This window comes from Aspergillus puulaauensis, chromosome 4, assembly GCF_016861865.1.
Source record: "Aspergillus puulaauensis MK2 DNA, chromosome 4, nearly complete sequence".
In the NCBI taxonomy this organism is placed as follows: Eukaryota; Fungi; Ascomycota; class Eurotiomycetes; order Eurotiales; family Aspergillaceae; genus Aspergillus; species Aspergillus puulaauensis.
In genome coordinates, this window is record NC_054860.1 from 1,355,356 (window position 1) to 1,372,695 (window position 17,340).

The 17,340-nt window shown below is 50.0% G+C and overlaps 7 protein-coding genes across 7 annotated transcripts; 2 read left to right on the top strand and 5 right to left on the bottom strand.

The window, feature by feature from the left end:
- Window positions 1-774: 774 nt before the first annotated feature.
- On the bottom strand, window positions 775-1,484 carry rps21 (40S ribosomal eS21 domain-containing protein; the record flags this gene model as incomplete). Its single annotated transcript, XM_041703656.1, has 2 exons — window positions 775-1,009; window positions 1,294-1,484. 2 exons carry the CDS (start codon window positions 1,482-1,484, stop codon window positions 775-777), a joined length of 426 nt encoding a protein of 141 aa, XP_041556320.1.
- A 171-nt stretch (window positions 1,485-1,655) lies between these two features.
- Window positions 1,656-3,097, bottom strand: APUU_40571A (NUDIX hydrolase; the record flags this gene model as incomplete). The annotated part of the gene is made up of 3 exons (XM_041703657.1): window positions 1,656-2,254; window positions 2,313-2,665; window positions 2,745-3,097. The coding sequence occupies 3 exons, from the start codon at window positions 3,095-3,097 to the stop codon at window positions 1,656-1,658; spliced, it is 1,305 nt and encodes a 434-aa protein (XP_041556321.1).
- Window positions 3,098-5,100: 2,003 nt separating this feature from the next.
- On the bottom strand, window positions 5,101-5,712 carry APUU_40572A (MAPEG family protein; the record flags this gene model as incomplete). Its single annotated transcript, XM_041703658.1, has 3 exons — window positions 5,101-5,310; window positions 5,382-5,505; window positions 5,582-5,712. 3 exons carry the CDS (start codon window positions 5,710-5,712, stop codon window positions 5,101-5,103), a joined length of 465 nt encoding a protein of 154 aa, XP_041556322.1.
- Window positions 5,713-6,211: 499 nt separating this feature from the next.
- APUU_40573S (uncharacterized protein) lies at window positions 6,212-7,496 on the top strand (the record flags this gene model as incomplete). Its single annotated transcript, XM_041703659.1, has 2 exons — window positions 6,212-6,314; window positions 6,367-7,496. 2 exons carry the CDS (start codon window positions 6,212-6,214, stop codon window positions 7,494-7,496), a joined length of 1,233 nt encoding a protein of 410 aa, XP_041556323.1.
- A 287-nt stretch (window positions 7,497-7,783) lies between these two features.
- Window positions 7,784-9,672, bottom strand: APUU_40574A (putative IMP dehydrogenase; the record flags this gene model as incomplete). Its single annotated transcript, XM_041703660.1, has 3 exons — window positions 7,784-8,925; window positions 9,120-9,428; window positions 9,483-9,672. 3 exons carry the CDS (start codon window positions 9,670-9,672, stop codon window positions 7,784-7,786), a joined length of 1,641 nt encoding a protein of 546 aa, XP_041556324.1.
- Window positions 9,673-10,523: 851 nt separating this feature from the next.
- APUU_40575A (DUF952 domain-containing protein) lies at window positions 10,524-10,977 on the bottom strand (the record flags this gene model as incomplete). Its single annotated transcript, XM_041703661.1, has 2 exons — window positions 10,524-10,640; window positions 10,693-10,977. The coding sequence occupies 2 exons, from the start codon at window positions 10,975-10,977 to the stop codon at window positions 10,524-10,526; spliced, it is 402 nt and encodes a 133-aa protein (XP_041556325.1).
- A 978-nt stretch (window positions 10,978-11,955) lies between these two features.
- APUU_40576S (putative Ras GTPase activating protein) lies at window positions 11,956-17,285 on the top strand (the record flags this gene model as incomplete). The annotated part of the gene is made up of 3 exons (XM_041703663.1): window positions 11,956-16,006; window positions 16,062-16,340; window positions 16,396-17,285. The coding sequence occupies 3 exons, from the start codon at window positions 11,956-11,958 to the stop codon at window positions 17,283-17,285; spliced, it is 5,220 nt and encodes a 1,739-aa protein (XP_041556326.1).
- Window positions 17,286-17,340: the final 55 nt, after the last annotated feature.

Here is a 17,340-nt window from a genome sequence, read left to right on the forward strand (position 1 = left end):
ATAGAAGAGACGCTCGAAAAAGAATTACAGCATGATATACCCTTTCCAGTCCATGAACTTTCAACCCAAACCAGCAGAGTAATAAAATAAGCAGGGCGTTCCGTTCACTACCTACTAGGTACATACTGCCTCTCAACTATAGGTATTCGACCACGAAGACCGGTGGCCCAATAGCCAAGATCGACCTATATTCTAGAGAAAGAGAATGTTCCACCCGTATCTGTGCCCCAGCGCACGTCTCTGCAGAAGTGGCTCTTCAGTAGGCGGTAAATTGTAATCTTCGGCAAGTATATGAAGAATATTACGATTCTACCTCCTCGCTCATGGAGAGGAGCAGATGTATGTTACAAGAACATGCAATCCGGTCCCTGTGTGAGGAGGTATCGAGTGCCGAGTTGCAGTAGAAGGAACCCTTATAACCCATCAAATGCGAACCAAATGACCAAAAGCTAGCAAGACGAGTTAAAGTGGGTAGAGAGAAGGGGAACATGGATAATGATATAGTAGATAGAAAATAAAAGGATGGGAATGAAATGGATTTGAATTGATTGATTCTGAAGATCAAATTTTAATTCTTTAAACTGAACATCGTATCAGGCGTAGGACCACAATACAGGATATATCATGATCACCATCTCATCTCATTCCTAAACCAAAGAAGAAGAAGAAAAACATTAGTCTCGTGTTCAACTTTTCTTCATTCTGTGTTCGGCGTCGGAAAAGACTCACCAGTCCCCAACACCGGCCTTTTTCCATTATCAAACGGTAAATAATTTACCGCTGACGGCTGGCAGTCCACACGTTCCGGATGTATCCATCGCGCTGGGTAAGGCGGTTGAAGGAGTCGTCACTCTCGCCGCGGGCACGGATGAAGCCGCACAGAGCATAGGTCTGGTTCTCGCCGGTGTAGCGGCCGTTCTCGTCAACCTTGCCGATGGAGATCTGGACGGAGGCGTGGTCGTTGGCCTTGATGATGCGGTTGGTGGCGCTGCACTTGCGGGGGACGTAGCTGGAAAGAAAAAGAAGAGAATGTTAGCGGATTGATGCTAGGATATTTCGTTTCTTGCGCCTGCTCGTTTTCGCTCTGCATTTTTTTCCCCTCCAATGACCAGCGAGACAATGCAAGGACAGACAGTCGGACTAAAATGCTGCGCGGAGCCTGAATTCATTCATGCATTCGGGAGTCCAAACGCCCATCGAATATCCCACCACTATCCTCGCTTGGTCCCCAGGTCCCAGTGCTGCGCTGAAAATCCGACAAGATCAAGGAATTGTGGGAAAAGGTGTACGTACAGATCGACGATTTCTCCCTTCTCGTTCTCCATTTTGGCGGTTGTGTTGTCTGAGGTCGACGACGAACGGTGATAGACGGAGGTGCGCTGCGGGTTGGACTGAACGGTCGTGTCGAACTTTTGGCTTACCGTGAATTCGGGCAGCCGGTTGTGTGGGTCATGTGATTTTTGTCGAGGGCTAGTGGGACCCATATTGTGGCGGTGACGGGATGGATTGTGGCTGGATGGGCTTACTGTGGCTGATATTGTCTGCCTCATATTTAGGGTGTCGACTAAGACTACGTATAGAATACCAAGCCTTCAAGTTGAAGGTAACTCGTATTATATAGCAGTATATAGACAGTGTATGTGTGTATAGGCTCATTAGATGTTGCTCTTATTCCCGGGAAAGATGTCCTTTGTCCAGGCCATACTAAGCTCGCGAACACTGCCATCCTTGAATCGTACGAATACCACCCGATCAGACTCCCCCCGACGTTCTGTTCCCTGTAGCTCCGGGCCGGGATGATCTAATTTCATTATCGAACGTCCATCCTCTGTGAATTTACCAACTTTCGGAGAGATACATTTCTCTGTCCACGGCGGACTGCTGGAATGGGCAAACTCTATCAGTTGAGCGCGCCTCTGCTGCAGCTCCTCTGCGGAGGCAGTCCGAGGTTCCCTATCCAGGAATTGCGATGCTAGACTTAATAGGACAAACTGTGGTGGAAACAGAATGATTTCACCTTGCGCTGCTTGGCGAAGCCATTCCGATGCAGGTAAGAATTGGGCTTCAGCGATTTCAACTCCTCCGTCACTCGTTGGAGTTTGGATCTCTTCGCGTTCACCCTCTGCAGGGATCTCACTCAATAGTGATTTGTCTGACTCAAGAGACAGGGGTAAAAAATAGAGATACATCTGCGTGGTGTAGCGCTTTGGAACATTTGGCGGAGTGACCCATCGTGTGAAAGGAATCAAATTGTCTTTTGTTTTCCACATTAGTAGGCATGACAACGAGAAAGGTAGACAAAATCATCTAACCTATATCTGGTACAGCCGCAGTATTTTGCTTCTGTAGCCATTCTGAAAACGTCGTCTTCTTCTGGTGAATATCCCGACGGCCCTTGTCGCGTTCCTCTTCTCGGACGGCGAGCATTCTACCAGAGCTTTGGTCCTTGGCGAGAAGAATGCCACTCTCCTCGAACAGCTCGCGGATAGCAGCATTTCGGTACCAAGGCGCATCTTCATGCCTCTTCACATCCTCAGGTGGTGGGCACCGCCCGTCCTGGAGTGAGAGGTTCCCTCCAGGAAAGACGTGGGCAGATGCGAACGATGTAGATGTCTTGACGCGATGAAGGAGGAGAATCTCGTTCGTTGGCGATATCAAAACCACGCTGAGCAGTGTTAGTTAATATTGTAATAACCATAGGAGAGGGTTTTGGTTTCGCGCCAAAGGGCAACACGGCAACTCACCTAGAGCTGGGCCTGGGAGCAGCCGGCGGCTTCTTCTGCCTGGAGGACATATTTCGGGTCGAGCGAAACTGGGATTGAGAGACAGAAGAACTCGATCTAGAAAAGTAGGGTCCAGCGACAATCTTCCAGCAAGAAGGCAAAATCGGTCGCGGTTTAGTTGTAGATGATCGCAGGCCTGCGTAGCCTCGGACAAGCTCCAGGTGGTGGTGGATTAGCCGGGCGGAGCGTGGAGAGTGCGACACATGGGGGACAGGGTTCATGTCCGCCTTGCCGTGACAGATGCAGCCGAGGCGCTTCAGCAGGGAACCAGGTACGTAGCAGTCAATGAGAGCACAGCAACAGACATGAACCATTGATCTCGATCGCCGCGAGTGTTAGAGGTAACTGGTTGATCTTGGCTACCGAAGCGGAAGTTGAACCTCGGTCGGGCGACCCCGCGTTTAACCGATGGAGACATCACGCCTACACAACAAATGTTGAATATGGACTTGAGGCCAAGATCAGAGAGATCCTACGTTCTGAAGCTGGCGTGGTCTCCGTCGGAATAAGCTTTGATTTGGGTGGTGGCTCAGTTGTTTTTCCATTGATCCCCACCTCAGGCCAGCCCTAAGTTCATTCGGGCCCTCGGCGTACCACAGCACACTATGACTGAGCTTTGTAGAGAGGCAGCTCCTTATTCGTCGGGGATTTATTTCTGGATTAGCGCGCCTTTTTTTGTCTTCCGGGAAAGTGCGCCGTGGGTTGTGATTCGAGACGCGTGAAGACGAAGTAGATGATAAAGTTATAATAAGTAGGAACGCCAACCAGACGTCGAGAGAAAGGCGTACCAGGCAATCGTGAGGCAAGAGCACCCCAAACAGCCAGCAGCGATTCCTGACGTATTGATACCGTACTCGCAGAATAAATTCACAGTTCCTTCACATCAGTTGAGGTCTGGAAGCCTCGGTCACTGTCGACTTGGTTGCAGCCTATGGGGTTTCTTGAATGTGACTGATATTCACAGCTGGCAAGCTTGTACATTCACAGCTGGCAAGCCTGATCCTCCACAATTGGATAGAACCTGGCCTAAAATAACTAACTCAGTAACAGCCTGAGTTACTTCTCCAGTTATTGTAAACTTCAATTGCGGCTCGATGCTCGCGCCACGTCCAACCGGAACTGTCCTCCGGGATCATGATGAAGTTATTTTGCACAAAAAGAACTGGCCACCACGGTGAGTCAACAGAAAGTTTTCCCTGCCAGCTCGTCTATTTAATCCCCTCTGTACCCCCTTCATTCCTTCTCTTTTTCTTTCCTTCTCCAACTCACTGCCCTTCCTCGCCTTCCGGTGTTGTTGCTCAAGGCATTCCAGAGACTGCTCGTTGGCTTCACGACCATCCTGGAACTGCTAAGTGTTTTACTTTCTCAGGTATTTGTCTTCAGTTTCGGAACATCACTGCGTTCTGGTGGTGCTTGATTGTGCGACTATACCAAACCTTCATCCCTGGACGATGTTCAAGAGACAGTAGGTGTTCCTGGACTTCAGTTCACTGCCTCTGCTAACTTTTCAGCGTCAGTGTCTACTTAAACTCTCCTAGTTGGAGGATTTGGCCCCGCCTTTCATACGATCCAGCTTCACACTTTGAGTTGCCGGTAGGTGGTCTTTCTTTCTTGCCTGTCTCTGAATGCCTCTGGTATTGATGGTAAACAGTGCTGTTTACATCCCTGATGTCTGTGGTTCCTGAGTTATATACTGGAGTGAGGTGGGGTCGAGTTTATAGGTTGGATGGATAGTAGGTTGGAAGGATATCTCATGGCCCTGGTAGGGTGGCTGGGTCGGGCCTGGGATAAACACAACAACACTCGACTATAACATCTCGCCTGGTCTCCGGACATGGGAGCTAGTCCCTGTCGGAGACACCTAACATTACTTCTAGCTTTTCTCATTCGACACTCCCACGGCCTCGGTAGGGCGGCAGGGTTGGGCCTGGGACACTTTTTCCTTTTCCCCCAAGAACGTGAGTCATGTAACTTCCATTCCAAACCACCCAACGTATGGATGACTGCTGATGTATTACTCTACACTGCATCATAAGGCCTGTTGTCGGTGGAATGTGTCTTGGGATATATGGGTTGGATTGCTTGTGAAATGGAGGATGTCATGGAAGATATATATATACGTGGTTCAACGTCATTTATCACCTTCAGTCAACCTTACTCTGCTTCCATAAATAATGAATTGGCTGATCGTCACTCCCAAGATAACTTTATATTTATTCAAACACGCCGGCCTTTCATTAAACTTAGTAGCTAGCAACTTTCTACGCTCCTAGATATTTCCTTGCCTATTGCTACTGGTAAAAACAGTAGTACATATTTAATCAACCTGACTGAGAACATTCCCTGCCTTAAGAAGCGCCAAAATCGGAATCGAAACACTCCACGCCCACAACCCCGTCCGCACATAACTGATCGCCTCCGACCGCGCCCCCATATACGTCGCCATGTACAAAAGCCGTACACCTATGTACTCCAGCGAGAGGACATTGAGTTCTTTTGTGGGAAGCTTGGCAACATTCCCCGCTAGCTATAGGACAGACAGGAAGAAAATCAGTTAGTAAATAATAGTCCCCCCCGGGGAAGATGGTCGTTTCGTACCATAGCAACAGCGAAAAGAGGAATATTCTCCATGGCGTTTAGATGTGCGCCCCGGGCTTTGGCGAGCTGCGTCCATACCTTGTCTGTGACTTTGCCTTTGAGATTGGACAGGTTTTCACGGGGTCTAAATACGTCAAGGGGGTATTGGTGTTAGCTCAGTAGCTACCTAGGCCGGTGTAGGTGGGAGAATGAATACGCACAGGATGTTGCTAGCCATGCCATTTGCGTTGGCCATCATTTTTACAAAATAATAGCCGTGGGGAATCAGGCCGACCCCGTATGCGGCGACGATGGAGTGGACTGAGTAGTTTGTTGGGTTTGGTGTAGACATGGTGATGGGCTGGTTAGGGCTTTGGAGAGGAACTTGGATTGAAAATTATTGATAACGAGGCAGATGGTTATTGAAGGACACTGAGATCTGGGCTGTGTGATTTCTTGTCTGTCACAATGACTTCTGATGTTGGAGATTTATATGTTGCGATTGGGGCCCTATTGAGTGCTGCATAACGAGACTGGTATAACGGGATAACTCTGGCTTAACTTCAACCACTCAGGAAACATTACAGCAGGACTGAGCTTGCATGAAGCCAGAAAGCCACATCTCGTATTCGGAAAATTGTCACCATAATTTGCGCGCTCCAGAATGACACCAGCAACTGCATATAAGAGGGTCTCGTATCCGCCTCGGCTGCAAGCATAACGTTATGTTCCCTCGCTAGCGCCAACCCCATCGTTCAACCATCAACGACGACGTCAATTTCATCTCTCACTTACAATATACCAGCATAACCTGCAGGTGATTCTAATTCCAATACATTGATTTCAGCGTAATGCCACCAAAGCGGGGAAGCCGGGACTTGGCTGTCCCTGACATAACGGACGATGCGGCGGAGAGAAAGAGAGTGCTGAATGTGCTAGCGCAGAGGAGATATCGTACGTTTCACAGCCTTCTCCGGTATTGTCACTTAAAACTAAGGCACTACAGGAAAGCGAAAGAGAGATCGCCTGCAGACCCTCCAGGCGCAGGTAGAGAAACAGGGAGAGGGAGCTGTGGAGGCGATAGATCACCAAACGGTCCTGACAGAATCCGAATCCCCAGACCTGCTGCCTCCTCTTCCAAACGGCGTAGAAAAAACGTCTTTCAATGGTTTTGATTTGTCTCAGCCACTGCTGGACCAAAGTGTGGAGGACTCTGCCATTCAGGATTCTCTGGACGTCTCTCATCTCGGTCTCGCCGCGCCTGATATGGCACCATCGCCGGGGTTCCTTTCACTCTTATCGACGCAGGATCCTTCGCAAGCCTTCCCCATGCAGGGAATTTCAATGGATGATGATCCTTTCACATCCCAAGTTCCGATGTCCCATCCTCCAAGAGGATTCGACCCTGACGGAAACCAGCTCTTCAATTGGCCCGACGCTAACCTCTACGATCCCGACAATGCACACAACCTCTCAGACCAACTCCAGATATCTGAATCATCTACCTTTACCTTTCCAGATGACCACACCATAGAAATCCCCTCTCTTAAGCTACTGAACGCTGCAATGAAAGTTGCCCTCCGCCTCAACGTCGCCCACATCCTCTGGGACCTTACAGCGGTTAGTCCCTTCTATCAAGGCCCAGCAGAGAAAGACCAACAGCACTCATCACCACCCTCTCTAACATCCTCATCCTCTTCTTCCTCATCCTCTCCCACATCATCTAGCCTACCATCCTCATCAACACCAAACCCCACCCCCCAAGACACCATCCCACCACACCTCCGGCCAACCCGCACCCAACTCATCCTCCCGCACCATCCCATGCTCGACATCCTCCCCTGGCCCAGCACGCGCGACAAACTAATCCAAATATTCAATCTCCCTCCGGCCCTGCGTCCGAAATCCGCGCAGGACCCCATCGGGATGGTCCGGCTGGCGTATGACATGGAAGACGACGGCGGCGAGGGGATTCGGATTCACGGCGCAGATGTGTTTGAGCCCGGATCTTGGGAGATCGGGCAGGTGGTGTTTGAGCGCTGGTGGTGGGCTTTTGAGGGTGGGTTGGTGGAGAAGTGTGATCGTGCGAGGAAGGGGAGGGGGGAGGGGGGTTTGGTTGTGGGAGTTGTTGGGTAGATAATGTGGTACAATTAGGTACCTGTGAGGGAGGTAGTTGGGAAATGGGGGTAGATGATGTAGCAAGGATCTGTACTAGAAATCTACGAAACCTTTTAGGAAACGAGAATCAAGTCGAAGAATAATCATTTGTTTATCCCTGTCTAACTCCTAAACCACATGTCATACTTTTTTTTCGAGTTCATGCGAATAACATAACGTCGTCGAGTGATAAGAATACCAAGAAAGGATCATGGGAAAGCATCAACAAGAAACAGAAGATGGCCATCTACCTAAGCTTTTACCGCTTATGAGTAGAGCTTCTTGTCGTAGCTGTGCAGACCGTGGATGTTACCCTCGGCCATGGCACTAGCGCTGCGGACCTCAAACCGGACGGTGCCCTTGTCCACACCTTCGTGAAGCTCGTTGACGCTCTTGACACCAATCTCCTGCAAAGAGTGCTGGACACCAGCAACGAGGTAGGGAATGAACTTGGTGACGGAGCCACGGTCGAGGACCGAACCAGCGACACCCTGCGCAACGAGGACACCAGCCTTCTCGGAGAAGTACCGGGCAGTTCCGGCGTTGCTGGCTTTGCTGTCCGTCTTGGTACCAGCAGCCTTCTTGTCCTCCATGGCGGCGATACTGCCCATGCCACGGTAGGCCTTGACAAGCTGACCCTCGTTGCTGACGAAGTATTCACCGGGAGACTCGGTGGTACCAGCGAGAAGACCACCCATCATGACGGTCGAGGCACCCATGGCGAGACCCTTGACGATGTGGCCGACGTTCTCGATACCACCGTCGGCGATACAGGGAACACCGAAGCGGGCGGCAAAGTGGGACACGCGGCGGACAGCGAGGGCCTGGGGACGACCGACAGCCATGACCTCCTGTGTGATACAAGCACTGCCGCTGCCCATGCCAATTCTCAGGCCATCGACACCAGCAGCGATCAAAGCGGCGGCTTGGTCCCGAGTCACGACGTTTCCGCCGATGACATCGATTTCAGGGTAGGTCTGCTTGACGAACTTGATCATCTCAATCTGGAACTTGCTGTTACCTTGACTGCTATCAAGGATAATAATGTCAAGGCCAGCTTCGACAAGGAGCTTCAGTCTGTTCTTGTCCTCCTCGCGTGTTCCGATAGAGGCAGAGCAGATCAGCTGCTTGGAGGCAGGCAGCTTAGAAGCATTGGGGTAATGGAGGTTCTTCATCAAGTCGCTCCGGGAGAGAAGGGAAACGAGGTTGCCGCCCTCATCGACAATCGGAAGCTTTCCCTTCTTAGAGCTACGGAGAACATCGTTGGCCTCAGCCAAGGTGGTACCAGCAGGGGCTGTGACGAGGTCGGTGGACATGACGGCAGTGACGGAGTCATCGAGGTTGGGGTGGAATTGAATGTCACGAGTAGTGACAATACCCACGAGTTTCGAGCGGAGAGTTCCATTTTCTGCGAGTAAAGACTCGTTAGCATATTATATTGCTTGATGCTATGCAAACTTGGAATGTGATCAAGTTTAAGAGTCAGATAAAAATCTGCTTCTCTACATTGCAACTCTCGTCGCTTCGGTGGAACGAAAGTTATATAGAAAATAGATGGAAATCATCATGAAAGAAGGAAAATTGGAAGCAAATGGAACTTACCAGTAACTGGGAAACCGCCGAAACCCCACTTGGCCTTCAGGTCCTTTGCTTCTCCGACAGTAGTCTTGGGAGAAAGGACGACTGGATCCAAGATAAAGCCGTTCTCGTAACGCTTGACCTTCCGGACCATCTCGGCCTGGTCTTCCGGAGCGCAGTTGTGGTGGATGACACCCAAGCCACCCAAAAGAGCCATGTGAATGGCCATGTTGTGCTCGGTGACAGTGTCCATGGGTGACGACAGAAGGGGAGCCTTCAATGTGACACGCTTGGTGACGGGGGTGTCCAAAGAGACATCGGAAGCAGGAAAGCCTTGCCATGGAGTTCAGTCACTGATCGTGATTTAGGGACCAGCGCGAGGCTTACCGATATATCCCGGCAGAACAAGGAAGTCATTGTAGGTCAAGGCACCGTGCTTGTCGGAATCAAGGAGCGTATCGACATCAAGACCATCGCGGGCGCTGTAGTCGTTTTCCAGGACCTCCAGGGCCTTTGTGTAGTCCTGGAACTCGGCTGGCATGGCCCGTCCCAGTGAGTCACCGTTGGCAATAGGCATTTTTGGAAAGAGGGAAATCTACGGTCTCTATCAAAACACGTAGATGGATAAAAAAAGATGGAGATATTAATCAACAGATCGACGATAGAAACGTTCTGTTGATGGAGAAGGTCTTCCTTTCCCAAAGAAAAGAAAGAAGAAAGAAAAAGAGAAGAAAAATTTCGAGCAGAAAAACTGCCTATAAACTCCGTTGCCGCACAGGCTACTGGAAATCAACCATGCCGAAAGCAGTGTTGCGGGTCGAATTGACCTGTCTCATTGGCCAGTAGACAAAATTTTTCAAGGCGGTGAAGGAGGTGAGCTTGATGACGAATCAGCCGGTCGAACCCCGCTGAAGATTTGGGGCGGTCAGCACTAAAAACCTTCATGAACTCGATATTCTGCCGGCCTGGCAGGTGTCAGGAACCTGTATGTTGGAACTTGGATAGATTTTATAGCGGTATTATGGTCAGCTTACCAAGTATGTATAGAACAAACATTTATCCTCATACCATAAAGTTAAATGGGGTAAGACATGCCTGGAGACGAACTATCTTTCGTCGCTGTCTCGAGGCAGGAGATAGGATTCGAAAGCTTACACCCGCCGTGTGGTGATAATACATAAATTTAAGTGTAGTGTGAACAACGTGCGTAGTGCGACATGAGTGTCTCACTGTAAGGCCCCAGAAGAAATACTAAGTGAGGTACACGGGAGCTTGCCATAACATGGATATATTTCCATTTCATATTGGTCCACTTAAACCGAAACATTGAGGATGCTAAATGTTAGATGAGCTGAAGCAACAATACAAAGGAGACCATGGCCACTGCAATGACCTCCATGGCATGCAAGCAGAAACAAGGCCATTCTCTCAGTACCTGAGCCACGGCTTTGCCGCAGCAAGCGGCTTGTCCCATCCTTCCTCGTTTGTCCATACGCTCATGCTTTCCACTTCATCCTTACCCAGCTTGAGACCATTGTAGAGATGCTAGGCCATGTTAGTTCTGGATGTAGTGGGAGCTGCATTTTCCCAGGCTTACAGGGAATAAACCCTCTTCTGGCCGTGGGCCACAAACACGACCTTCAGGGTCTTCAAAACGGATATCCCGTGCTACCCGGCTGTACGGGATCCTCAAAACATAAACGAGAGGTTCATCTTTGAAGAATATTTTTAGAGTGTTTGGCACTTGAAGCGCTGTTGAAAGGTGCACAAACCCGGACTTCAGATCGATCTCACTGACTGGGAGATGATCCGGAAGGGGCTCCCGCACAGGGGCGGTGGATGGGATAAGTTTATATAAGTAGGATGGTTCGGCCGTGCTCATTCTGATGACTGTGGGAACGTCGGATATTCAACGTCTGGGTGTGATTCCGGTAAGAGGGGTAGCTTGGAGACAGCAACTAAGTAAGGATGACGAGATAATTGGATTATTGCCAAGCCTTGACCTTATTCCCAGACGAAGTGCTTGAGGCTCGACCCTGGAGATCGATCCACAACATCTTATCTCGGAATAAAGCCAAAACAAATTATTGACTGTGGGACAGGGACCAGACAATAATCATGGCCATCTGAGATATTTCCTCAACCGTTCTCCGTCATTTGGGCTGCACGACGGAAAAAGTGCCCGCCAAATCGACGCAAGGGGTCCTATTGTTCGATCTCGATGTCGAAACCCGAGGAAATACGAAGCATTCTACGTGAGGACACTGGCATCTTCTGATTGTTTGCCCTCAGCCGCAACAATTGGGCGATGATTCAATTGTCAGAAAGCTCGGGCTTTGGAGATCAGCTTTGAAGTTGGCAGCTTGTGTGGCTGGCGGGCGATAAGCGTGACGATAACCAGCCACCATACCCGATCGGGAGATTTGTTTGTGGGAGGCTGGGAACTTGCTTTCCTCCCGATCTCGTCCTTCCCCCTCCCACTTGCGATGCTTTCTCTCTCGTCCTTTCTTGACCTTGACGAACCTCTCACTCGACAATAAACTATACGACATTGTTTTATTTTTCTTTGTCTTTTTCTTTTCTTCCTCCCTCTATCCTGCCTCTACGCACCTAGAATCTGGACCTCTGCGGGACGGAGACAACCCGTTTCTATATCAACCGATCCTCCCGCTACCCGGATGCTATGCAGCTTCTCCCTTGAATGCGCATTCCGTCCAAGAAACAGCACAACCCAATCGCTGCCGCACCCATTCCGCCCATCGACAGCTTCGCTTCGTGAAGGAGGCATGCGGCCTATTGAAGCCAATCATCCCTTTCTTCTGTTTCTCGTCGCATTCCTGTTCTCGGGACGGTACCAGTGATGTCCATGCACACAGCGTCGCTTCGCCGTGCGCAAACCGATCTTCCGACACAAACTTCGAGTCCCCTCCGCCATGACTCGACCGCTTCAACAAATTCGTCGGTCTATTCTGTCTCCTCGAGCTCTTTTGCCCCCAGTCGCACCAGCACTGTCTCCTCAAACGCGTCCGTCGGCTCGGTCACTGGCCCTGGACATAAGCGCGGCAAAAGCGAGGTAAACACAGCAGCGATGCATCAAAGTATGGGTGTAGGTGCGCCGGAATGGTCCAACGCAAGCGCAACATACAAAGATATTCGCCGTTCGCTGCGGCCGCTCACCCAAGCCCCGAACTCTTCTCCTCCAGCAAACAAACATGTTTCATTTCGCCACTCCAGGAGTCAAACGGTCGACAATCCGCAGTATTGGAAGGAGAATCGCCCACAAACCCCCGAAACCAGTTATGGCCATAACCAAGACACTGAACCCCTCAAGGAAAAAGGCTCTCACAACGTGATAACTTCTCCAAAGCCTAGCTCGCCCCATCATGATTCCCCTCTCGCGAGGTCCCACGTCAGGGCGAACCACTCCCATAGCGTTTCCAGTCCCCATCCACCCCAATTAACAGCCGCTCTCTCGGCTCCAGAACTGGAGACGTTCCAAAAATCATCCACGGGTCACCTTCGCGCCTTGTCCAAGTTTGCAAAGTCTGGTGCGACAGAGGAATTCTCCATCGATACCTTCACACCTTCAGTTGTGGGACTTCAAGGACGACGGCGACTGAAGAGGTCTGACTCAGTAGCTGCCAATCATGGCCCAAGAACTGCTCAACGACCGACCACATCAGCGTGGACAGCTGGACATTGGATGGACGCACAGCGACAATTCTTGCAGGCTTACGAGTACCTTTGCCATATCGGAGAAGCCAAAGAGTGGATTGAAGAGATTATCCAACAACAAATTCCACCGATCGTGCACCTTGAAGAAGGCCTGCGTGATGGTGTTACCCTAGCTGAAATCGTGCAATCAATGTACCCCAATCGACCCTTGCGGATCTTTCGGCATCCGAAATTGCAGTACCGGCACTCAGACAATATAGCCTTGTTCTTCAGATTCCTCGACGAGGTGGAGTTACCGGAGCTCTTCAGGTTTGAGCTTATCGACTTGTACGAGAAGAAGAATATACCCAAAGTGATACACTGTATCCACGCGCTGTCATGGCTATTATTCAAGAACGGTCTTGTCGACTTCCGAATGGGTAACCTTGTTGGTCAACTACAGTTCGAACACCATGAACTAGAACAGACCCAGAAAGGTCTAGATAAGGCAGGGGTTAGCATGCCGAGCTTTACTGGCATGGCCGCCAACTTCGGCGCTGAGCCAGAACCTGAACCCGAGTCAGAAGAGGACCGAATCGAACGAGAACTACGCGAAAACGAAGATTCTATTGTCGATTTCCAGGCTCAACTCCGGGGCGCGATGTTACGTTTAAGCTTGGGCAACTTGATGAACGATCTGTGGGACTTCGAGCCGCTACTCGTCGAGCTTCAATCCATGATACGAGCAGATTGGACGAGGCAAGTGGTCCAGTATCGCATCGATATGCGAAAGTTTGCCGTCAACCTCCAAGCAAATTGCCGCGGGTTCATCGCGCGACATCGCCAAAGGGATACCAAGCAAAATTACAAGGCCCTCGAGAAAAACATTCTCCAGTTTCAAAGCGCAATTCGGGGTTCTAAAGCTAGGGTTCAAGCAGATTATCTCCGCATTCAGCTGTTGAGACAGGAATCGGGGATTAAACAAATTCAAGCTGCTGTCAGGGGTGCTCTTCAACGTAAAGCCGTCTACGATCTTTACGATGACGTCTCAGACGCCGAGGGGCAGGTCAAACTGCTGCAGGCTGCTATCCGTGGAGCTTTGCAACGCTCACGAGTCTCAAAACAATACGAAGAGGCCCAGTGTGCGGAGGAAAAAGTTCAAGGACTGCAAGCAGCAATTCGCGGTGCGTTGCTGCGTAGCCGCATGGGCGCTCAGTCAGAAGAGATTGCGCAAGCCGAGGGAAGTGCAGATGTTGTTCAGGCGGCAATTCGAGGGATGCTGCTTCGTCAAAATATCGCCCAAACGCTTTCGTCTCTCGGTGCCGAAACTCAGTCGATAGTATCTATCCAAGCATACGCCCGTGCCGCAGCCGCTAGAAAATCACAGTCTGCATTGAACGCGTCGCTTGCTAGGGAAATGCAAAGCTTTATTAACCTTCAATCTATGGTTCGTGGCGGCTCTCTGCGAAAAGACATTGCAACTACACGAGAGGCACTGGCGCAACACCTTTCTTCGTTGATTGACATCCAAAGCACTGCCCGTGCCAATGCCTTGCGGTCTTTCTTGGAGTCCCAGAGGGAAGCTCTCGCAAAAGAGAGCAGCTCTGTTTTGGACGTTCAATCCATGGCCCGCGGTGTCATCCTAAGGTCGCGCCTGGAAGAGGATCGCTCAAGGCTGCAACAGGAAGAACCCGCCATCGTGGAGCTCCAAGCACTCGCCCGCGCAGCTGTTCTACGGATCCACGTTGGAGATATTCTAGAGCAGCTGGACGATTGTGACTATGAGATCAGCGAATTACAAGCGCATATCAGAGCCATGATCGTCCGAGTAGATGTCGGTCAAACACTGGCTGAGCTTGCAGCCGAAGAAGACATCATCACCGATTTCCAGTCCCGAATCAGAGGACACGTTGTCCGAGCGAAATTTGAAGAAAAACGCCGTTACTACCAGGAGAACATGGAGAAAGTCGTCAAGGCGCAAAGCTTTGTGCGGGGCCGAATCCAAGGCCAGGCATACAAGAGTCTCACAAGCGGTAAAAATCCACCTGTAGGAACGGTAAAAGGATTCGTGCACCTTCTAAACGACAGCGAGTTCGACTTTGATGAGGAAATCGAGTCCGATCGCACCAGAAAGTTAGTGGTACAGCAGGTTCGGCAAAACGAAATGGCGGAACAGTACATCAGTCAGCTTGATATCAAGATTGCTCTTCTGGTGAAGAACAAAATCACGCTGGACGAGGTTGTCAAACACCAGAAACACTTCGGTGGTCACGTTGGGAATCTGCTTTCCAATACAGAGATCTCCTCGAAGGACCCATTCGATCTCAAAGCTCTAAACAAAACTTCGCGGAGGAAATTAGAATACTATCAAGTGTTCTTCTTCCTCCTTCAAACGCAATCTCAGTACCTCGCCAAACTTTTCCGACGTCTCCGTGAAGTAAACACCCCTGAAAAGGAGTACGAAAGGATACGGCACTTAATGATGGGTCTCTTCGGGTATTCTCAGAAAAGGCGTGAGGAGTACTACCTCATCAAGTTGCTAGCTCGTTCAGCTCGGGAGGAGGTCGAGAGCTTTACTTCTATCCACGAGTATTTGCGCTGCAGCTCCTTCTGGAACAAGCTTTTTGCATCGTATATCAAATCCCCTCGTGACCGGAAATTCATGCGAGATGTCCTCAGTACGGCAGTGAAAGAAAACATTGTCGAAAACTCCGAGTTGGATCTGGAAAGTGATCCGATACAAATCTACCGTTCCGCCATCAATAACGAGGAGCTCAGGACTGGACAGCGCAGTCGACGTCCGCTTGATATTCCGAGAGAAGAAGCCATCCGAGACCCCGAAACAAGGGCGACTTTCATCCAACATCTGCAAGACCTTCGAGACATTGCAGATCAATTCTTTGCTGCGCTGGAAGAGCTTCTGTATCGCATGCCCTTCGGAATCCGTTACATTGCCAAGGACATGTATGAAAGCCTACTTTCTCGGTTCTCCAGCGAAGACCCAGGGTACATCCTTCAGACGGTTGGTCATTGGGTGTGGAAGAATTATTTCCAGCCAGCGATCATGGAACCAGAGAAGTTCGGAGTGGTGGACAGGGGGTTGACGCAAGAGCAAAAGCGGAACTTGTCGGAGATTGCAAAAGTCATCGCTCAAGCTTCATCTGGGCGGCTTTTTGGTGCAGAGAATGTATATCTTCAGCCTTTGAACACCTACATTGCGGAGTGCATTCAACGACTGGGGGACATCTGGGGTGAATGTAAGTATTCAATTTTAAGAAATGGCTTAATGTGAGGCTAACAGACATGCAACAGTGATCACCGTCCAGGATGCCGAAACATACTTTGACATTGATGAGTTCAACGACCTTTACGCCAAAACAAAACCAACATTATACATCAAAATGTCTGATATATTCTCTATCCACCACCTGGTCGCTTCCAACATCCACTACATCTGCCCCAATCCGGACGACTTCCTGAAAGAGGTGGTCCGCGACCTGGGGAATGTCAAGTCGAATGAGAACGAGTTGATGAGCGTCAACTCTTCTGAAATTAATTTGACATTGATCCCAAAACTCGCGCAAACCGAAGGTGAGGCGCAATCGATCCTAATATATCTGTATTACATACTGACAAGTCCAATTAGATCCGGAAGCCGATGTCAAGGCTTTGTTCATGGAGACCAAGAGATGCGTACTCTATATCATTCGTGTACAGTCTGGAGCCAACCTTTTGGAGATTATGGTGACGCCACCTACCAAGGAAGACGAAGGGAAATGGATGACACTCGTGCGTGATGAGCTGAGTGCCCATAACACAGAACGAAGCGCATACTCCGAAGCCAATAGCCTAGTTGATATCGCCTCCATGGGCTATTCAGAGTTGAAGCGAACGGCCCTGGAAAACATCTTGCAACTTGAACGCGCAGGAAAGATCCGCCGCAACAACCACTACCAAGATCTTCTCAACGCCATCGCCATTGACATCCGAACAAAACATCGCCGCAGAATCCAACGCCAGCGAGAATTGGAAAGTGCTCATATGACCCTTAACCGCCTCAACGGTCAAGCTGTTTGGTTGGACCAGCAGCTCAAGACATATAACGATTATATCGAGCAGGCAATGGTGACGTTGCAAAGCAAAAAAGGCAAGAAGAGGTTCCTTATGCCTTTTACTAAACAATGGGATCACCAACGTGAGCTTCAAAAAACCGGCAAGGTATTCAAGTTTGGATCGTACAAATACTCGGCCCGAAATCTCGCGGACAAAGGAGTCCTGGTCTATTGGAAGGGCTATACAGAACGACAGTGGGATCGCGTTGACCTGACCATTTCGAGTAATGAAGTCGGCGTCTTCACACTCGATGGAAGCAGCGGTCCCATGATGGTCCCCGGCGCCAATGCACAGGTTCCCTTGGATGACCTCCTGCAAGCTCAGTTCAACAATATGCAGTTCCTCGACTTCTTTGAAGGAGCCCTGCGGGTCAACGTCAATCTGTTCCTGCATCTAATTATGAGGAAATTTTATAACGAATAATTGCCTCAAGGTGTTTCGGTTGTTTCTTTTTGGGGGGAGGGTGTCCCTTTCCTTC